At 53.7% G+C, this 18,636-nt stretch overlaps 1 protein-coding gene across 1 annotated transcript in view; it reads left to right on the forward strand.

Moving 5' to 3' along the window:
* The first annotated feature begins 137 nt into the window (after positions 1-137).
* The window catches only part of atrn (attractin), a 57,306-nt gene continuing 38,807 nt past the window's right edge, over positions 138-18,636 (forward strand). The window contains exons 1-15 of the mRNA XM_029827920.1: positions 138-627; positions 5,753-5,836; positions 6,810-6,923; positions 7,015-7,143; positions 7,370-7,572; positions 8,278-8,446; positions 10,667-10,754; positions 11,365-11,617; positions 11,722-11,905; positions 12,197-12,351; positions 14,529-14,613; positions 16,303-16,538; positions 17,231-17,352; positions 17,466-17,604; positions 17,677-17,858. Coding sequence (XP_029683780.1) covers positions 389-627; positions 5,753-5,836; positions 6,810-6,923; positions 7,015-7,143; positions 7,370-7,572; positions 8,278-8,446; positions 10,667-10,754; positions 11,365-11,617; positions 11,722-11,905; positions 12,197-12,351; positions 14,529-14,613; positions 16,303-16,538; positions 17,231-17,352; positions 17,466-17,604; positions 17,677-17,858 — 2,382 coding nt within the window. The 5' untranslated portion in view covers positions 138-388. The remainder of the gene's footprint in view (positions 628-5,752; positions 5,837-6,809; positions 6,924-7,014; positions 7,144-7,369; positions 7,573-8,277; positions 8,447-10,666; positions 10,755-11,364; positions 11,618-11,721; positions 11,906-12,196; positions 12,352-14,528; positions 14,614-16,302; positions 16,539-17,230; positions 17,353-17,465; positions 17,605-17,676; positions 17,859-18,636) is intronic.

Consider the following 18,636-nt stretch of genomic DNA (forward strand, 5'->3'; position numbering starts at 1 on the left):
CAAAGGCAGTAAAGACAAAAATGATAACTGTGATTTAATTTGATATATTTCACAATATCACTATTTACTGTTATTGTATTTCACAATAACTTGTCGGATTATTTTATGATTTAAAGCCCTCCCGCCTCCCGCTGGTCGCATTTCCGGTATCGTGACGTCACTTCTGGTTGTCAATATGCGGCTCAGTGCGGCGCTGGGAACCAGGACCAGGGGAAGATGTGAACCGCAGACCCAGCCAACACGACTCTGAACCAAGACGTTGAACAACCGCCCCGGGAGAATCGCACCGCTGCCCGCCGAACACAGCCCCGTCCGCGGCTACCTCTCCGAGTCGCGGTCCCCGAAGCAGCGGAGCTTGCGCCTCGTCGCAGCCATCTTTTGTGCGAGAATGTACGGGTCGACACGGCGGGCCTGCTCGGGCTCTGGCGGCGGCCGGAGCCTGCTGATGCTGACACCAGCGCTGCTGCTCTCCGCCACCGTGCTGCTCTCCGGGCTGCCCCGCTCCACCGAGGCGAAGGAATGCGACAAACCGTGCATGAACGGCCAGTGCAACGCGGCCACCGGCAGCTGTGTGTGCTCCCCCGGCTGGGTCGGGGACCAATGCCAGCACTGCGAAGGGCGATTCAGGTACAGTCAGCTCACACACGGGCGGAATAAAGCACACATTCATCACTGAGGGTGTGTGTGATGCCGACCAGACCAGCGGTACCAGCACTGTCCAGTGGTACCAGCACTACACAGCTTAGCCTGTCCACTGGTACTTCCACCAGTACAACTGGCTCCAAACCTTTAAGACACAGTTCTGCTGCTCCGGGTTTGTGTTTTCAAGATGCTGAAGAGGCCAGATTGTGATTAGAAGCCCCATTTTCCCCCATTAAGTCTGTTTTTGAAAGGACTGAGATTATAATGTTGACGTTTCCTCCTGATACAGGGCAGGTGGTTCGGGAGGACGATCTAGCAGGAAGTTGTCATATTGAATTGTGCCATTTGAGGGTGGCAGCGCCGCTGTCCCCGTTGGGCCGTTGGGCCATTGTCAGGTCTTTATTTCCATTTGGGTCACGGTGCCGGTGGTGGCGCTCCCTCTGCCTGCATTTGTGAGTTGGCAGCGTGTGAACAGGATCTCGGCAGGAAGCTCCGACAGCCCAAAATAATTACTCTTTTATTGTTTTATCGGCCTGTTGTGGCGAGAACATTTGTGGGTGTGTGGGGCCGAATCTAAAGGACAAAGTGTGTTTATGTGTCTCTTATCCACTAACGGAGGCAGGGCAGCGGCTCAGGGGTCAAAGGAGAGGAAAATGAGTCTGCTCGCACACCAACGGCACCCTGTGGTTTTATAGCTGAGCCATCAAGGTTGGACTGGAAACATCTGAGAGGTGGGAGGAAAGTGACCCTCCAGTCCCTTCCTGAGCACGCACACGCACGTGTGTTAGTAATTGTTTTGATAGTCAGGCTGCTCTAAAATGAGGCCTGGAATCAATGATGAACTCTGACCTCTGTATTTAGAGTGGACCATCAAGGGTATTAAAGGTCAATTAACCTGGTGTGGGCGTCTTTGGGAAGTCCACAGATAAAACCCACACAGGAGTGGGCAGAACCTGCACAGGGGCTTGATGAAGACGTGGTTTTACACCACCAAAACAGTGCATATCAACAAGCTACAGCAGCTACAGTAGTAGCAGCTACAGTAGTAGCAGCAGCAGCAGCAGCTACAGTAGTAGCAGCTACAGTAGTAGCAGCTACAGCAGCAGCAGCTACAGTAGTAGCAGCTACAGTAGTAGCAGCAGCAGCAGCTACAGTAGTAGCAGCTACAGTAGTAGCAGCTACAGCAGTAGCAGCAGCAGCTACAGCAGTAGCAGCAGCAGCAGCAGCTACAGTAGTAGCAGCAGCAGTAGCTACAGTAGTAGCAGCTACAGCAGCAGCAGCTACAGCAGCAGCTACAGTAGTAGCAGCAGCAGCTACAGTAGTAGCAGCAGCAGCAGCAGTAGCTACAGTAGTAGCAGCTACAGCAGTAGCAGCTACAGCAGTAGCAGCTACAGCTACAGCAGCTACAGTAGTAGCAGCTACAGCAGCAGCAGCTACAGCTACAGCAGCTACAGTAGTAGCAGCTACAGCAGCAGCAGCTACAGTAGTAGCAGCTGCTACAGTAGTAGCAGCTGCTACAGTAGTAGCAGCTATAGCAGCAGCAGCTACAGCAGCTACAGTAGTAGCAGCGACTCGGTGACAGTGTCACAGCTTTCAGACTCCTTTTCCTCTGGGTCAACCCCGGGTGTGGAGGTGTTAGCGGCGCTCCTGTCCGGGCTGTGATACACCTGCCTCCTGAGCAGGTTCCTGTTGTCAGGCTGGTGCTGTGGGTCTGTGGGTCGGGGAGGGGGCATCCTCTGGAGTCGGAGGCTGAATCTGTGCACATTAGCCGCTGAGAGCGCATCTGAACAGGTAAAATGGAGGCTGAGTGTCTAATGTTTCACATGCACAGAGCTGAGTGCCCTCTTTGGATCGTGTTGCTCGTCTTGGACGTGCTCAGAACCTGGGGGGCTGTAGCACTCCAGCGTTAATTGACTCAGCTGTTAGCCTTTCTGCTAACAATCGTTAGCGCGCAGTTTCCACGTACATGCTCCGTGTTCACACCGAGAAACTCGCTCAGCGGTTCTGTTCTTAACTGGTTGCACAACAGATGGACCCACACTTGCTGGGTCGTCGGTTCCGAGCTGAAGCTGGATCCCGACTCTGGGCTCTCCGACGTCCTCAGATGAGCGCTTGTGCCTCTGTGTTCTGTACGTTTCTCCATCGGGTCTCACCAGCGAGGGGGGCTAATAGGTGCAGCCCAGATATCAGGAAGCCCTGATACTTCCTGTGACCTTTATCTTATTGCGAAATCTCCTCGGACCACTGGGACCTCAGAGGGAAAACAGGAAGTCTGAAAACTACAGGACAGAAACAAACTGTGTGACCCCCCCGGGGCCGGCGCGGTCCGTGCCCCTCCAAATGTTTGGCTAACCTTTCTGCCCCGTGAGCCCGTCTTCTGCCCCGGAGGCGGCCGCGTCGGCCCGGTGACCCTAACCCAGGGAGACCCCCGTCCTCACCCCTCATTAACGGGGGGATCTCGTTTGTCAGAGGACGTTTTGAACTCTAATTGTCCTGCGGTCAAAGCCACACTGTCTGCAGCAGCTTTCACGTCGGAAGCACAAATTCCTCTTTATCTCTGAAGACTTCCTGTATGACCAGAACTTTGTTATTTTTGGATCAGGCCGCAGCGGAACCCGGGTAGAACTGAAGTGAGGGGAGGTGCAGCATCGGACCGCGGCTCCGCTTCAGCTGACAGCCGACAACAGTTCTGCTCGTTAGGGGCAAACTGTTTGTAGCTGGTTCTGATGTGATCCCGCTCAGCACCATCGGTACCGAGGACGCGTGATCCAGCGGTGTCAGGTGGAAAAATGGCTGAGTCCCAGCAGCTCCACGTCTAGAACGCTGCTTCGGTTAATGTGTAACTGCCAATAATAAACGGCCACTCCCTCCTCGCTGGAGGGGGTTCCCGGTGTCGGAGGCCTGAGCGGAGGCTCCAGGCTCAGCCCTTCGCCTGAATCTGGGCGGTCGCCGTTGCTTAGCTTAGCATGATCGTTGGTTAGCTTAGCATGATGCTGCGGGACCGGGCGGCAGGAGACCCTTCTGGGCCTCTGAGCCTCCTCCCGATGCTTTCAGTTCCCTCTCGCTGCTGCTTTGTCTCCGTCTCTCGTGCACGTTGGCCAGCGTTTGTCCTCAGGTGCCCTTTGTTGGACCTCGCTGTGCTAACGGCGCTCCCGATGCTAACGCTCCCGATGCTAACGCTCCCGTAGGGGGTGTACAGACTCCTCTGGACCAAGTCAGGAGCCACGTGCACGTTGGGATGGCCGCGGCGCCACTGGACTGCACGGATCAGTGGGGAGAAGCTGCATGTGAACTGGCTGGTTCTGGTCGGTGGACCTGCTGGTTCCGGCTGGTTCACATGCAGGTTCTGGCTGGTGGACCTGCTGGTTCTGGCCGGTGGACCTGCTGGTTCTGGCCGGTGGACCGGCAGGTTCTGGCTGGTTCACATGCAGGTTCTGGCTGGTGGACCTGCTGGTTCTGGCTGGTTCACATGCAGGTTCTGGCTGGTGGACCTGCTGGTTCACATGCAGGTTCTGGTCGGTGAACCTGAGAGAATTAAATGGGAATTTGCAGCAAAGCGCAGGAATTGATTTATTTGCGGCGTCTGTTGGCAGGACGACACCAGCAGATTTCTATTCCAGATTAATATCGGTCTCGGCGCTGATCCGGGTCAGCGCTGATCCATGACATCCACGAAGCGAGCAGTGGAATGTTTTTAAGTGATGGGAAGCCAAAAGGTCCATTTCCAGACAGGATCCATTATTGGAGCTGGTTCCTCTGTTTTGTGCACACGAGCAGCTGATTTTCATCAGAACCCGTTTCTGTTCTGCCGCTGCTCTCGGGTCAGAAACAGCTTTCGCTTCACTTTCACGCTCAGATTGAACATTGACGTTTTTATGATTATTATTGGCTGGATTTTCTCTTGGCAGAGGAAACTCGGAGCTCGTGATTTAACATGTTTGTGGTTGGCTGCTGCCGTGGTTCCGATCGTTCCTCTGCAGCTCCGGACCTGCAGCCGTGACCTCCCGACCGCTGTTGTTCAGCAGAACCTGGAGCTTCTCCTCTGAGGGCAGCTTTGTTTTTCTGCTGCGGTTCCCTGCAGACGTCTGCAGACACGTCACCAACGCGCTCCGCGTGTCCTTAAACGGGATTCTGCTGCGCAGCATCGGGCTGGTTCTGACCGGGAGCGGCGCGTTTGCCTCGGCCCGGGCCCTGGACCTGGACCCGGACCAGCTGAGCCACAGTTCTGCTCTGTGGTTGCAGATAGAACCAGGCTGCAGAAGCCTGGTTGCCTGGAGACAGACACAAACACAGGAGGGATCTTCCACAAGTTTGGGCTGTGATGGATGTTGTGTCACCTGATCTGGTCTGGAGGGAGAAACATCCTGTTCCCCCCCTGTGTGGGTGCCCCTGTGGGTGCCCCTGTGTGGGTGCCCCTGTGGGTGCCCCTGTGGGTGCTCCTGTGGGTGCCCGTGTGTGGGTGCACATCTGTTCCCGGATGGGTGCCCCTGTGTGGGTGCCCCTGTGGGTGCCCCTGTGTGGGTGCCCCTGTGGGTGCCCGTGTGGGTGCACATCTGTTCCCGGATGGGTGCCCGTGTGGGTGCACATCTGTTCCCGGATGGGTGACCCATCTGAGGAGCTGTAAACACAGATAAACGCAATATTGCAGATAAAAGGCAGATCAGCCTCGTTCTAGATTGATAAAATGCTTTTTGGGCAGATTGAATTAGGCTGCAGCTCTGTGACGCTTTAGTGGAGCTCTGAACTGAAATCTAATGTCAGCACGCTAACAGCCGCACAGCAGCGTTCCCACGTGCTCCTGTTTGCCATCCTCTGCCTCGTTACTGTGCCTGTTGCCACGGTAACATGCTTGACACGATGCAGCTGATTTTGGACTTTTGTTTGTTATTTTGGTAACATTGTGCAGACTGTCCACCGCTGCTAGCCGCTGCTAGCTGCTGCTAACTGCTACTGGCCGCTGTTAGCTGCTGCTAGCCGCTGCTAACTGCTGCTAGCCACAGGCAGCATCCTGGTCACACTGGAGCATCTCCAGACAGAAGCTAGATTCAGGCTTCTGGTGATGTTCTTCTTTTATAAGCATAAACCATTTTCTTCTTTGTCTTTTTCTCAGGTTGACGGGACCTTCTGGTCATCTGACCGATGGTCCAGGAAACTACAAGTACAAGACCAAATGTACCTGGCTGATCGAGGGACAGTGAGTAACCGCATTATTGCTTAAATACGACTGTTTTTAAGTGCTTTAAAATGTCATCAAAAGTGCGGCGAACTGCTGGAGACGCTCTCAACCTTAATTAAAAGCGACGTTTCATTGATTTTGCAGTGATCTTTGTGTTGTTGAGAGTGTAGAAACGCGTCCAGGATCGTCAGCTGAAGTGCTTCATAAACCCAGAGACAGCCGAGCGATGAAATCTGGGCTCAATAACTCAAGGGTGTTGGTGACGGTGCCGGAGTTTCTGCTGTTTCCTGGGATGATGGATGAAAATGAAAGAGAAAGTGGATGAGAGGCTCCATCATCTGCCTCCGCTGTGTTGGGCGGCGTTAGCGCCCGTGGGATCGATTCAGAGGCAGTCCGGCCCTCAGCTGGAAATTCAGTGATTACGTTAAGCCGACGTTCCGTTTCGGTCGGATTAACTGCGGCCGACTCGCCATCAGGAGGCGCTTCTGACCTTCTGACCTTCCGTGTTCTAATCAGCGGAGCCCCCCCGTCGTCCATCGCCGTCATAATGACACTATTATGTGCTGCCTTCAGGCCGCAGCCTGCTGCTGACAGGAGGTGGACACGTCAGTCACATGACCGACGGGCGACTGACGGGCGACTGACGGGAATACTCTAAATAATGAACCATGTTGGCGTCTGCTGGGGTGGAACGTCTTCATTTATCTGGATTTCGTCCTGATTTTGGATGTTTTAAAAAAAATGTGATGTTTGTGTGTGTCAGTCTGTAGATTAGAGAGCGTAACCCCGCCCCCCCCCCCCCACACACACACACCCCCCGGCGTGGATGCGTCCGTGCACTATTCTAGCTGAACTGGGAATTTAGTCAGGCTGCCAAACAGCCAGCAAACGTTTGATAAGAGGGGAGAAGAGTTGTGCTTCATCGTGTGTGTGTGTGTGTGTGTGTGTGCGTGTGTGCGTGTGTGTGTGTGTGCGTGTGTGTGTGTTCCAGGCCCAACTCCATCCTCAGGCTGCGTTTCAACCACTTTGCCACTGAGTGCAGCTGGGACCACCTCTACGTGTACGACGGAGACTCCATCTACGCGCCGCTCCTGGCTGCCTTCAGGTACGCGCCGTGCACGCTCCCTGGACGTGCGCTGAGCTCCACGGCCGAGTGTTTCCGGATTATCCTGGTTCATATTTGGCTGCTCTTCCAGCGGGCTGATTATTCCGGAGCGCTACGGCAACGAGACCGTCCCCGAGGTGGTGTCCCAGTCTGGCTACGCCCTGCTGCACTTCTTCAGCGACGCCGCCTACAACCTGACCGGCTTCAACATCTCCTACAGGTCAGTGTCTCTGTGTCTCTGTGTCTCCTCAGTGTCTCTCAGTGTCTCTCAGTGTCTCTCAGTGTCTCTCAGTGTCTCTCAGTGTCTCTCAGTGTCTCTCTGTCTCTGTGTCTCTCTGTGTCTCTGTGTCTCAGTGTCTCTTCAGTGTCTCTTCAGTGTCTCTCAGTGTCTCTCAGTGTCTCTGTGTCTCTTCACTGTCTCTCACTGCCCCCCCCCCCCCCTCCAGGCTGAACATGTGTCCCAACAACTGCTCGGCTCGTGGCCAGTGCCAGGTGGGGAACTCCACGGGCTCCGTGCACTGTGAGTGCGAGCGTGGCTGGAAGGGGCCGGCCTGCGACGTGCCGCACTGCCTGGCCGAGGCCGACTGCGGCTTCCCCGAGAGAGGACGCTGCCGGGACAAGACGTGCGTCTGCGAGAGCGGCTGGCAAGGTCAGGCTGTAATAATGGAGGGGGGGGGGCACATGCAGGAACACTGGCTTTGATCCGAAGAAGCTCCTGGTGCATGTTTGCACAGACACCAGGAGCTTTGTCCGCGGCAGGAAGTGACACGAGTGTGTTTTTAAGCGTCGCTCCTCATGGTCCGATCACGTGCTGGAACGTTGCTGCTCGTGCACGGGTTCAAACGTCAAAGTTCAACAGGATCCAAAGCCAGAAATCTGATTCAACCAGCGAGTAACCCGAGAACCTCTTTCCTTGCCGTTGGTCCCAGTCTGACCTAATAATTCTGATAATTGCTTCCAAAAATATCGCGTCATTAAAGAGCTTCCTGCTGTCGGCTGGTGGAGGCCTGAAGAACGTCTGACGGAACCATCCGGAATAATCTGCGCTAATCCCCTGAAACGCCATCTGCTGGATGAACTTCACACCCACTCTGAGCCCTCAGACCGTCCGCCGCTCGCCACGGGCGCCGCGGGCGCTCTGCTGCGGGATGGTCCCTGTAGAAGGAACCAGATGGGCCTTGTGCTCGCTCTGTTAGTCCGTGCACGGCGCCGCAGAACAATCCCACGTCTTAATTTAAGCACGGCTGTTCGGCGTGTTCGCGGTCTAACGTGAGGCAGCGCCAGACCGGAGCCGATTTGGACTTCCTGTTTGAGATGGTTATGCACACAAATGCATCTTCACTTCCCTCTCCAGGTCCCGACTGCTCCGTCTCGGTTCCTGCAAACTCCTCTTTCTGGACCCGGGAGGAGTACGCAGATGCCGGCCTGGCCAGAGCTTCCCACAAGGCGGTGGTGGACCAGGACGTCATGTGGGTCATCGGAGGCTACGTCTTCAACTCCTCCGACTATCACATGGTCAAAGCGTACGTAACCTCCCATTTGGGCTGCTCGTGGCTTCAGAGCCGAGCTAAACGTGAGCTGGGCTGTTGCTACGCGACGATGCGGAGAAGTTGTTTCATCAGGAGCTTCTGTGAGAGTCGAAGGCTGCGTGGCCCAGATGATTCTCTGTTGGCTCAGACTTCGAGCTGCAATTAAATCCCTGAAATTACAGGAGTCGCATGGACTCCACCCAGCGCGCTCCCTTATTGCTCAGCTCAGGTTTTGGTTTTATGGCTTTCGTGCTGCAACTGTTTTGAGGCCATAAAAGAAGGTTCGGCCTGTTTTGCTCAGTCGTGCTCCTGTGTTTTTCAGCTCGTCTTTACAGTGTGTTGAGGGTTTGTTAATGATCTCGGCTCATAAAAGGAATTGTTTACAGCCGCCAACATGCTAATGTGCTAAAACTTTGACCCAGGTCGTCGTTGCTTTAAGTAGGACAGCAGCAGTCGCACAGACCCACTAATGTTCCACGTCAACATTAATGACATGGTTGGTTGTTTTGTGCCAGATGTCAGTGAACTAGTCACGCCAGGTTCAGGTTCAGGGTTAGGGTTAGTCACACCAGGTTCTGGGTGAGGGTTAGGGTTAGTCACGCCAGGTTCTGGGTGAGGGTTAGGGTTAGTCACGCCAGGTTCAGGGTGAGGGTCAGGGTTAGTCACACCAGGTTCTGGGTGAGGGTTAGGGTTAGTCACGCCAGGTTCAGGGTTAGGGTTAGGGTTAGTCACGCCAGGTTCAGGGTTAGGGTTAGGGTTAGTCACGCCAGGTTCAGGGTTAGGGTTAGTCACGCCAGGTTCAGGGTGAGGGTCAGGGTTAGTCACGCCAGGTTCAGGGTGAGGGTTAGGGTTAGTCACGCCAGGTTCTGGGTGAGGGTTAGGGTTAGTCACGCCAGGTTCTGGGTGAGGGTTAGGGTTAGTCACGCCAGGTTCTGGGTGAGGGTTAGGGTTAGTCACGCCAGGTTCAGGGTTAGGGTTAGGGTTAGTCACGCCAGGTTCTGGGTGAGGGTTAGGGTTAGTCACGCCAGGTTCTGGGTGAGGGTTAGGGTTAGTCACGCCAGGTTCTGGGTGAGGGTTAGGGTTAGTCACGCCAGGTTCAGGGTTAGGGTTAGGGTTAGTCACGCCAGGTTCTGGGTGAGGGTTAGGGTTAGTCACGCCAGGTTCTGGGTGAGGGTTGGGGTTAGTCACGCCAGGTTCAGGGTGAGGGTTAGGGTTAGTCACGCCAGGTTCTGGGTGAGGGTTAGGGTTAGTCACGCCAGGTTCAGGGTTAGGGTTAGGGTTAGTCACGCCAGGTTCTGGGTGAGGGTTAGGGTTAGTCACGCCAGGTTCTGGGTGAGGGTTAGGGTTAGTCACGCCAGGTTCTGGGTGAGGGTTAGGGTTAGTCACGCCAGGTTCTGGGTGAGGGTTAGGGTTAGTCACGCCAGGTTCAGGGTGAGGGTTAGGGTTAGTCACGCTAGGTTCTGGGTGAGGGTTAGGGTTAGTCACGCCAGGTTCTGGGTGAGGGTTAGGGTTAGTCACGCCAGGTTCTGGGTGAGGGTTAGGGTTAGTCACGCCAGGTTCAGGGTGAGGGTCAGGGTTAGTCACGGCAGGTTCAGGGTGAGGGTTAGGGTTAGTCACGCCAGGTTCTGGGTGAGGGTTGGGGTTAGTCACGGCAGGTTCAGGGTGAGGGTTAGGGTTAGTCACGCTAGGTTCTGGGTGAGGGTTAGGGTTAGTCACGCCAGGTTCTGGGTGAGGGTTAGGGTTAGTCACGCCAGGTTCTGGGTGAGGGTTAGGGTTAGTCACGCCAGGTTCAGGGTGAGGGTCAGGGTTAGTCACGGCAGGTTCAGGGTGAGGGTTAGGGTTAGTCACGCCAGGTTCTGGGTGAGGGTTAGTCACGCCAGGTTCTGGGTGAGGGTGAGGGTTAGTCACGCCAGGTTCTGGGTGAGGGTTAGTCACGCCAGGTTCTGGGTGAGGGTGAGGGTTAGTCACGCCAGGTTCAGGGTGAGGGTGAGGGTTAGTCACGCCAGGTTCAGGGTGTTTCCCCACTGCTGTCGATACTGTAGCAGCCCTCGTAAAAGTGTTAACGATTAATCTCCCTGTCAGGTGATTTACCAAAAGTCATTGGATTGTTGTGCTGGACTTTAAAGGTGGAGTTAGGTGAAAGGTTTCATTTCCAAGTCTGTTGATGGAACCCCCCCCCCGGACTGTTTTAACCTCTGACGTTCTCCCGTGCAGGTTTAACCTCAGCAGCAGGAGCTGGTTGACCCTCAGCCCCTCCGCCACCGTCACCCCGCGTTACGGCCACTCGCTGGCTCTGCATGAGGTACATCCATGCTGCAGTGTGCTGACACCTGGAACCACTGGGTGTCGCCCTTGAGCACCAGCACGCCTGCAGCAATTCCAGCCCTCATTTGAATAAAAATAAACGTTCAATATTGAATCAGCATTCAGGTGGAAATGGAGTTTAAGCTCCTGCAGCTTAGCAGCAAAGTGTGAGAGTAAAACACCACAAGGCTGCAGAGACGGGACGCCTCTGTCTTTTATTTGGTTGTCTACAACTCAAGAATTGATGTGTTGCTCTGGAGGAGTTGGAGTGGAGCTGCTCCTTCACAGCCAGAGAGACTTTTCTAAGCTGCTGATGGAGTCATGAATAAAGAACCAGCCGTAGCTTCATGCTGCTGCTCGAGAAGCCAGCGTGTGCTGCTGGAGCTGCATATGAATGTGTTGCTAAGTCAACGGGGGCTAGGCTAAAGTGTTAGCAGGTAGCAGAGCTGATGTGCGTGGGCGGGGATTGCTGCAGGCTCACTGGTCCCTCTAAAATTACATGGGTTCGCCACCTTTTGGGGCTTCTAATTTAGCTCCAGCTGAGGTGGGATCTGAACCACAACAGGAACCTCCAGAGACACGAGGGAATGTTCTGCTGTCTCTTCCAGGGGAAGATCTACATGTACGGAGGAAAGATCGACTCCACAGGAAACGTGTCCAGCCAGCTGTGGGTCTTCCACATCCAGAACCAGACCTGGGTCCTCCTGAGCCCCCAGATCACGCAGGACCAGTACGCCGTCGTGGGACACTCGGCCCATATTGTGCCTCCTGTCCAGGAGGGTTCCAGTCCCACCATGCTGGTTCTGTTTGGACACTGTCCTCTGTATGGTTACATCAGCCAGGTGCAGGAGTACAACATTGGTAAGACGTGGTCTTCGCCGGTGTGTCTTCAGTGTATTCTTCTTCTGTGGTTAAAATAAGAACTGACAATTTGACTCTTTTGTGGTGACTTTTCCCTCCCCCAGCCAGGAACACGTGGAGGGTACTGGACACGATCGGGGCACTGATCCAGGGAGGCTACGGCCACAGCAGCGTCTTTGACCCCGGGACCAGGGCGGTCTACATCCACGGAGGATACAAGGCCTTCAGCGCCAACAAGTATGGCCTGGCTGGAGACCTGTACAAGTACGAGGTGGATAAGAGGAAATGGTGAGGCTCTGTTATCAGGCTTTAGCTTTACTACCCCACAGCATGTTCCTTCCTGTCCCAACAAGTTCCAGCTTGTTTACAGTGATTCATATAAAATAGTCCCAGTGCGTACAGTTACAGCTAAAGCTGCCCCGCTGTCCCGGTGCAGCTGAACGGTGGCCCTCCAGGACTGGATTTGGGGACCCCTGACCCCTTTCTCCTGTGTACCAGCAGCAGCCAGCAGGGGGCAGCCTCAGAGGCGTGAGCGCTGCTGTCACGCAGCCGTTTTCATGCTCATCTCTGTTTGTGCAGGACCATTCTCAGAGACAGCGGCTTCTTCCGTTACCTCCACACGGCCGTCATCGTGAGCGGCTCCATGCTGGTGTTTGGAGGAAACACGCACAACGACACCTCCATGAGCCACGGCGCCAAGTGTTTCTCCTCCGACTTCCTGGTTTACAACCTCGGTAAGACACACAGACGTCAGCGAGGGACGTTTGGATGAAGGGAAGAGAAATCCTGGTGCGTTGGTGCCTTTTAGACGTGCACCTGAAAAACCCCCTTACATCATGTTATAGGCAGCATACGTTACCATGGTGATGCTAACCCACCAGCTTGTGGCTGTGAGGAGTTGCAACTAATGATTCAGAGCCATGTTTGTTCCCATTTTGGCACGTTCACGTCAGCATTTATGACATTTTACATTTCTGTGAAGAGGAAGTAGAGTGTCGGCCCTAAAGTTCATTCTCCAACGAGTGATCTGATTTAAATCTGATCAGTTTTCGCACAACGTGAGGAGTGAAATCAAAAAAATCCTGATTCGGCTTCGCAGGTCTTCAGTCTGCAGCGTGCTCTTTCAGTGACCTCAACTGGGGAAAATGACACATTTTCTCCTTATTGGAAATCATCATCGTATTTCGCTGAATAATTCCGTTTTTTTTTTTTTTAAAGAATTCCGACATCTTCCAACACATGCCAGCGCAGGCCTGTCAGAAAACATCCTGCCATCCGCATTTTGTTCCACGCCAGTGTAAATTGAGTCTGCCTCCTGTCTGTGCTGCTGTCACAAACAGCTCATTAATGGGAGGCTTCAGTCTGCCTGGATGGGGGGGGGGGGGTCCCAGCAGGCTGCTAAACAGCCCCGGGGCCTTCTGCTTTTCATTGCCCTTAAGAAAATGATTGGCAGACACTGAGATTGGAGTCTGGGAGGGCACGAGGATGCCGCTCCTCACTGACCTCTCCTTATTGTTCAGCTTATCAGAAGAAGTCAAGCAGCGGCTCCAGAACCACGTCGAGGCTCCTCACATCGCTCACGCTCTTCCTGTACTCTAACATCTATACGTCTACGTTAGTGCATGTCGACACGTGATTGGCATAATGAGGCTAACTCATCTAGCTGCTGACAGCACGTTCAGACTCAGATTTCCCTGGAGAACACCTTCGACATCTGCGCCATAACAAACGCGTGATGTGCGGAATTTAAAGGTACGAGCTGCAGTACCGCCGCGCACCGCCAGGGGGCAGCATCCGCCCGCGGACGCTGGCAGGCGCGTGTCCGCAGGGACACGGTGACGCGCGCAGCATTGCGCAGGCTGGAGCTGATGGACTGCTCCGATTTTCAGGCGCCTCTTTCTCTGTTTGTTCTCTTTGTTCTGATGGGTGTTTTCTCACAAGATGCTCCTGAAATGCTTGTAAAACCTGCCCCAACGATCCATTATCACCGTAGTTATTTTCTTTATCCAATAACATTATTTCTGGAAGAACATGAACAGCTTCTAATGTACTTTCACTTTTTTTCCCAGTGAACCTGAAATGGATGGTTTTGTCTGTTGAGTAGCTCAGGAAAATGTTTAAGTGTGAAGCGTAGGATGGAGCGCTGCTGTTATGCATCAGTGTGCTTTTACTTTAACCCTGAATGGACTCAACCCGCTGTAGATTTCTGCATTTTAAGCTGTGGGTTCAGCGGAGGAGCGTCCCATCTGTGCAGACCACAGAAATATAACGGGTGAAAGTGTGTGATGTCAGCAGAGACGACGGTAAATGGGCTGTGATACAGCGGCGGCAGCTCGGCCCGTCGGAGAGATGAAGCAAGGTCGAGCTGCTGATTGTGACCCCAGTAGAGAGACGACCAGATCTAACAGCCCGTATCTGCTAACCACAGACAAAGATCAGTCCATCAGAGCAGGACGATCGATGTAAACGCCGCACAGTCAAAGACCTTCAGCTCGGGTTCTAGTCCAGAACCTCCATTAGGCGGAGCCATCAAGGCCGTGCCAAACCGGCTCTGATGTGATGTCATACCCCATTTTCTGGACCTAAACCGTGGATCACAAACTCTGATCAGTCACTTAGGTTCTCAGCCAAGGACGCCTCGCTGATGGACCCTGTTAAAGGGGAGTTTTTCCTGCCACTGTTGCTTGTCTGGGGTCAGGCCCTGGGATTCTGGAAAGCGCCTTGAAACAATTTTGATTGTATAAGACGCTATATAAATAAAGATTGATTGATTGATTGATTGATTGATTGATGGACGCGAGGTTCCGAGCCGCTAAGGGTCCCGTTAACCATCCGCGTCTGGGCCGAACACGTGTGTGATTTATCATGTGGGAGCAGGTCAACGTGCTCATGTGTCTTCCTTCTGTTCCAGCGTGTGACGAGTGGACGGTGCTGCCTCGGCCGGACCTCCACCAGGACGTCAACCGCTTCGGACACTCGGCTGTCCTGAGTGACGGGTGAGCCTAAACAGCGCTTCCTCTCACAGCTTTAGCTCTGGATGAGACTCCCAGATGTGATTTAATCCACCAGCAGGAGCGCTCTAGCCACATACGTCCATTAGACGTGCGGTGACGACAGCTGAAGACTCGCAGCAGGTCAGCTGGGAACGGAGAAACGAGCTCTTAAACCCTAAAGAACTGAATTCAGACGCTTATAAAAATAGTCGGTGCGAGAGCAGCCAGGAAGACGCAGGCGTTAAATGAGCTGACAACATGTTGTTAGTGTGACATTTTCTGTGGCTCCATCTCCATCATGGAACATCTTTGAGAAGAATGGATTCTAATCTCCTCCGTAGGGACCCTCGTTCCCGCCGCCGTACAGATTTGTTTTCATTTATCTTCCGTCTGTGAGAGTAAGAGTGGAGGAATGTGCCAGAAGTGTTGGGAGTTCTGCTCTGAGCCTCGTTTCTCTGCTCCTTCATCGCACGTGAAACCATGAGGGCTTTTTCCATTTGTTCTTTAATCTCCCACACGTGTTTTAATTATGCAGTCCTGCTTTTCAGCGAGGGGTTGTAAAGGAATTTGATGTAGAGGCGAGCACGTTCTGCACGTACATGCATCTGATTTAATGGGGAAGTTGAGGGTCGCAGGATTTTCAGCTTTTCTTGGTGGCAGAGCTGCCTGGTCTCCGTTTCCTTTTATTCACGGTCACATCTGAGTGGAGAGCAGGAGGAAGGTGGATTAAACTGACTTCACAGGTCTGGAAACGGGGACCAGGGGTCCCAAAAACTCTCTCCGGCTCTGTAGTCAAACCAGCTGTTGCTGGCTTCTGCGCAGGCCACCAGGAAAGCAAAGGTCCGCGAGTTGAATAGTCAGAGGTGAGAAAACAGAAGGAGCGCGTTTATCTCGGGCTGTTGTGGGCGGTGAATAAGCTACAGCCTGCAGTTGCTCTCTGACTGTTGACTCCGTGGACACGGTTGCATCTTCTTTCATCGGCTTTATTTATTATTCATGAAAAAGCGCTGAGAACGATGAGATCGGAGCAGCGTCTCTACTGTAACTGTTATCTGCCGGCAGCCAGACGACCTGACGTGTTCAATTATACATGCTGCTGCAGAGAATCCTCCACGTATCCATGCACGAGGCTGCCGCCTCGGCTCCATCTGCACCGCGGCTCCTGCTCGGAGTGGGAACTGATTTATCGGAGTCCCCCAGAGGACAGGTCACGTGATCCAGGACAGGTCACGTGATCCAGGACAGGTCACGTGATCCAGGACAGGTCACGTGATCCAGGACAGGTCACGTGACCTACATCTGTGTCATTGCCCCACCCTGACGTGTCCTGGGGCACCTGGGGCACTGCAGCAGACTCCTCCCCCCAGAATATAAAGTGAAAATCTGGTTCTCTGGTGCAGCTCTTCATTGGTGATCTCTGAGCAGGAATATTTGCCCCATGTGATCACTAGTGCAAATTACCCATGCACCCTCACACACACACGCACGCACACACCCACCCACCCACCCACACCCACACACACCCTCACACCCACACACGCACACACACACGGTCTCCTGCTGCCACTCTACTGCCAGAGCAGAGGCCAGTGGTCGTGTCCTCGCTCCCGTGTCCTTTGTCCCCGCCGACCTTGTGAAAACCTGCCGAAGTGAATCCTGAACGTGTGACGTCTTGTCTCTGCCGTCCCGCAGCGTGATGTTCGTGTTCGGCGGCTTCAACAGCCTGCTGCTCAGCGACGTCCTCGTCTACACCTCGCCCAGCTGCTCGGCCTCCTCCAGCCAGGCGACGTGCGCCCAGGCCTGGCCGGGGGTCCTGTGTGTGTGGAACAGCACCCTGGAGGCGTGCCTTCCCTGGGACAGCAGCGGCGTCGGAGCGGAGCGGCACCAGCACCAGCCCCAGCCGCCAGCGTTGTGCAACACGCGCTCATGTAGGTGTCGGTGGACTCAGTGAGTCTGACAACGTGCGCTGTGCAGCAGGGAGGAGGCTTTCAGAGAGAGAATCAGCACACGAGGTGTCTCTCTGCCCATGAGGAACGTGTCCAGCGGCGGCACGTTTTAATTTCAGTGTCACCTTGACCCACATCGGAACAGGCGGCACGTAAAGGAGCAGCTGCTTCGTCAGTTTGCCCCAGTTTCCCGGTTCCTTTGCCGTTTATTACCCCAGAGACCGCCTCCCCCCTGCTGAGCGCTCCCTTCTGTTTGCTTTCTTTCTATACAAAAGAAAAGGCTCCTTCCTCTTCCCAGTGCAGCCGCTCTCATTTATGAGTGTTGGTGACAACAGAAGTTCCAGCAGATGGAATCTGTGCTCCAGAATAACATTCAGGAATATTCCGTGCCTGGGGGGCATCCTGTTGGGCTGTTGTGGCACCAGACGTGTCCAGGAAGTGTGAACCCGTCTGTGGTGCGTGAGCAGCCCTGACAGCTGAATGAATGACAGCTTTTATTATGAACCCTCTGAGCAGCTCTGTGTGCTGCTGCACCATCAAATCTCCTCAGGAAGAAGAGTTCAGGGATGTGAAAACTCCCTTTATTGCCTTTTATTGTGTAAATATGGTCCAGATTGAATCCTGCGGTTCCCTGCCCTCCCAGTCGTGTCTCTAATGTCTTTACGTGTTTGTAGATGCTGATAACGAGAAGTGTGACCAGTACACCGACTGTTACAGCTGCACCGCCAACACCAACGGCTGCCAGTGGTGCTCAGGCCAGTGTGTGTCGCTGGGCAGCAACTGCACGGCAGCCACGGTACGAGGACGGTTTCCAGGGGAAATCCTTCTGTTGAAACCCGATGGACGCGTCTCCTGGTCGCTGTTGGATAATCGGCAGGTTCACACGTTTGTCCCTCGGTGTGTTTTCAGGGGGCCACGGTCGAGTATGAGATTTGCCCGAAGGACAACCCCTCGTTCGTGTGCAACAAGAAAACCAGCTGCAAGAGCTGTGCTGTGGATCAGAACTGTCAGTGGGAATCCCGCAACCAGGAGTGCATCTCGCTACCAGGTAACGGCGGCGTCCAGGCGCTCACTGAGGAGACGCTGGAGGTCCACTCACCGTCTGAACCCTCTGTCCCAGAAAACGTGTGTGGGGAGAGCTGGCACCTGGTCGGGAACTCCTGCCTGAAGTTCATCACCGCCAACGACTCCTACGACAACGCCAAGCTGGCCTGCAGGAGCCACAACGCCGTCCTGGCCTCGCTGACCACCCAGAAGAAGGTGGACTTTGTGCTGAAGGAGCTGCAGACCATCAGCCGGATGGTAAAGAACCTTTAAGAAGAAGCAAATGTGAAATCTGAGTCAACCTCTCTGAGTTCTGAGGGGAATATTTGAGTTTCCGCACTTTGTGGCTGCTTCAGTTTCAGATTGTGTCCTCGTATCTGCAGCCGAGCTCTTCTTTGATTTCTTTGTTTTTCTTGGACCAGTGAGCGTGACACAAATCTCCCATTTACGGCGTCTTAACTCTGAGCTCGGACATCTTATTTGCTCCATTAGAGCAGATCCACTGAGATCCATCCCAGCAGAAAGCTGCCGCTCAGACGTCTGCGTGCACGGAGGCGACGTGCACAGCGTGAAACGCTGCATCAGATTAAACTGAGCAAATGATGCATTCACTTGTTTAAAGGCCCTCATTTCCTCTAAACCTCCTGCATACGTTTGTCCTCCTGCTCCCTCTCCTTTTAACGTTGTTGGCTCATTTTAAACCTAAAGAGTTTAAACCATAGTTAAACCGCTCCGTTTAAGCTTAAATTGGACGGAGAACAATTCAGAGCTCAGATTATTCTCGGATGAAGACCTAAAAGTTTTTCCAGTCAGTCACTTTTCAATCCATTGCTTTTATTTAATTCTAAAGGTGTTTAAAGGGCATCGATACAGATTAAAGCTGCATTTATAACCAGTTAAAGATGCAGCCAGTGGCTTTAAAATGGAGATTAGAGTCATCGATTCCACAGAAATGCTGCTATTGTAGAGAAAAGTATGAAGATTCAGCCTTTGTTGCTCTAAGCTTCTTAATGTGAGGATTATTCTCTCTCGATGA

Source organism: Takifugu rubripes, chromosome 2 (genome assembly GCF_901000725.2).
Source record: "Takifugu rubripes chromosome 2, fTakRub1.2, whole genome shotgun sequence".
Taxonomy (NCBI): Eukaryota; Metazoa; Chordata; class Actinopteri; order Tetraodontiformes; family Tetraodontidae; genus Takifugu; species Takifugu rubripes.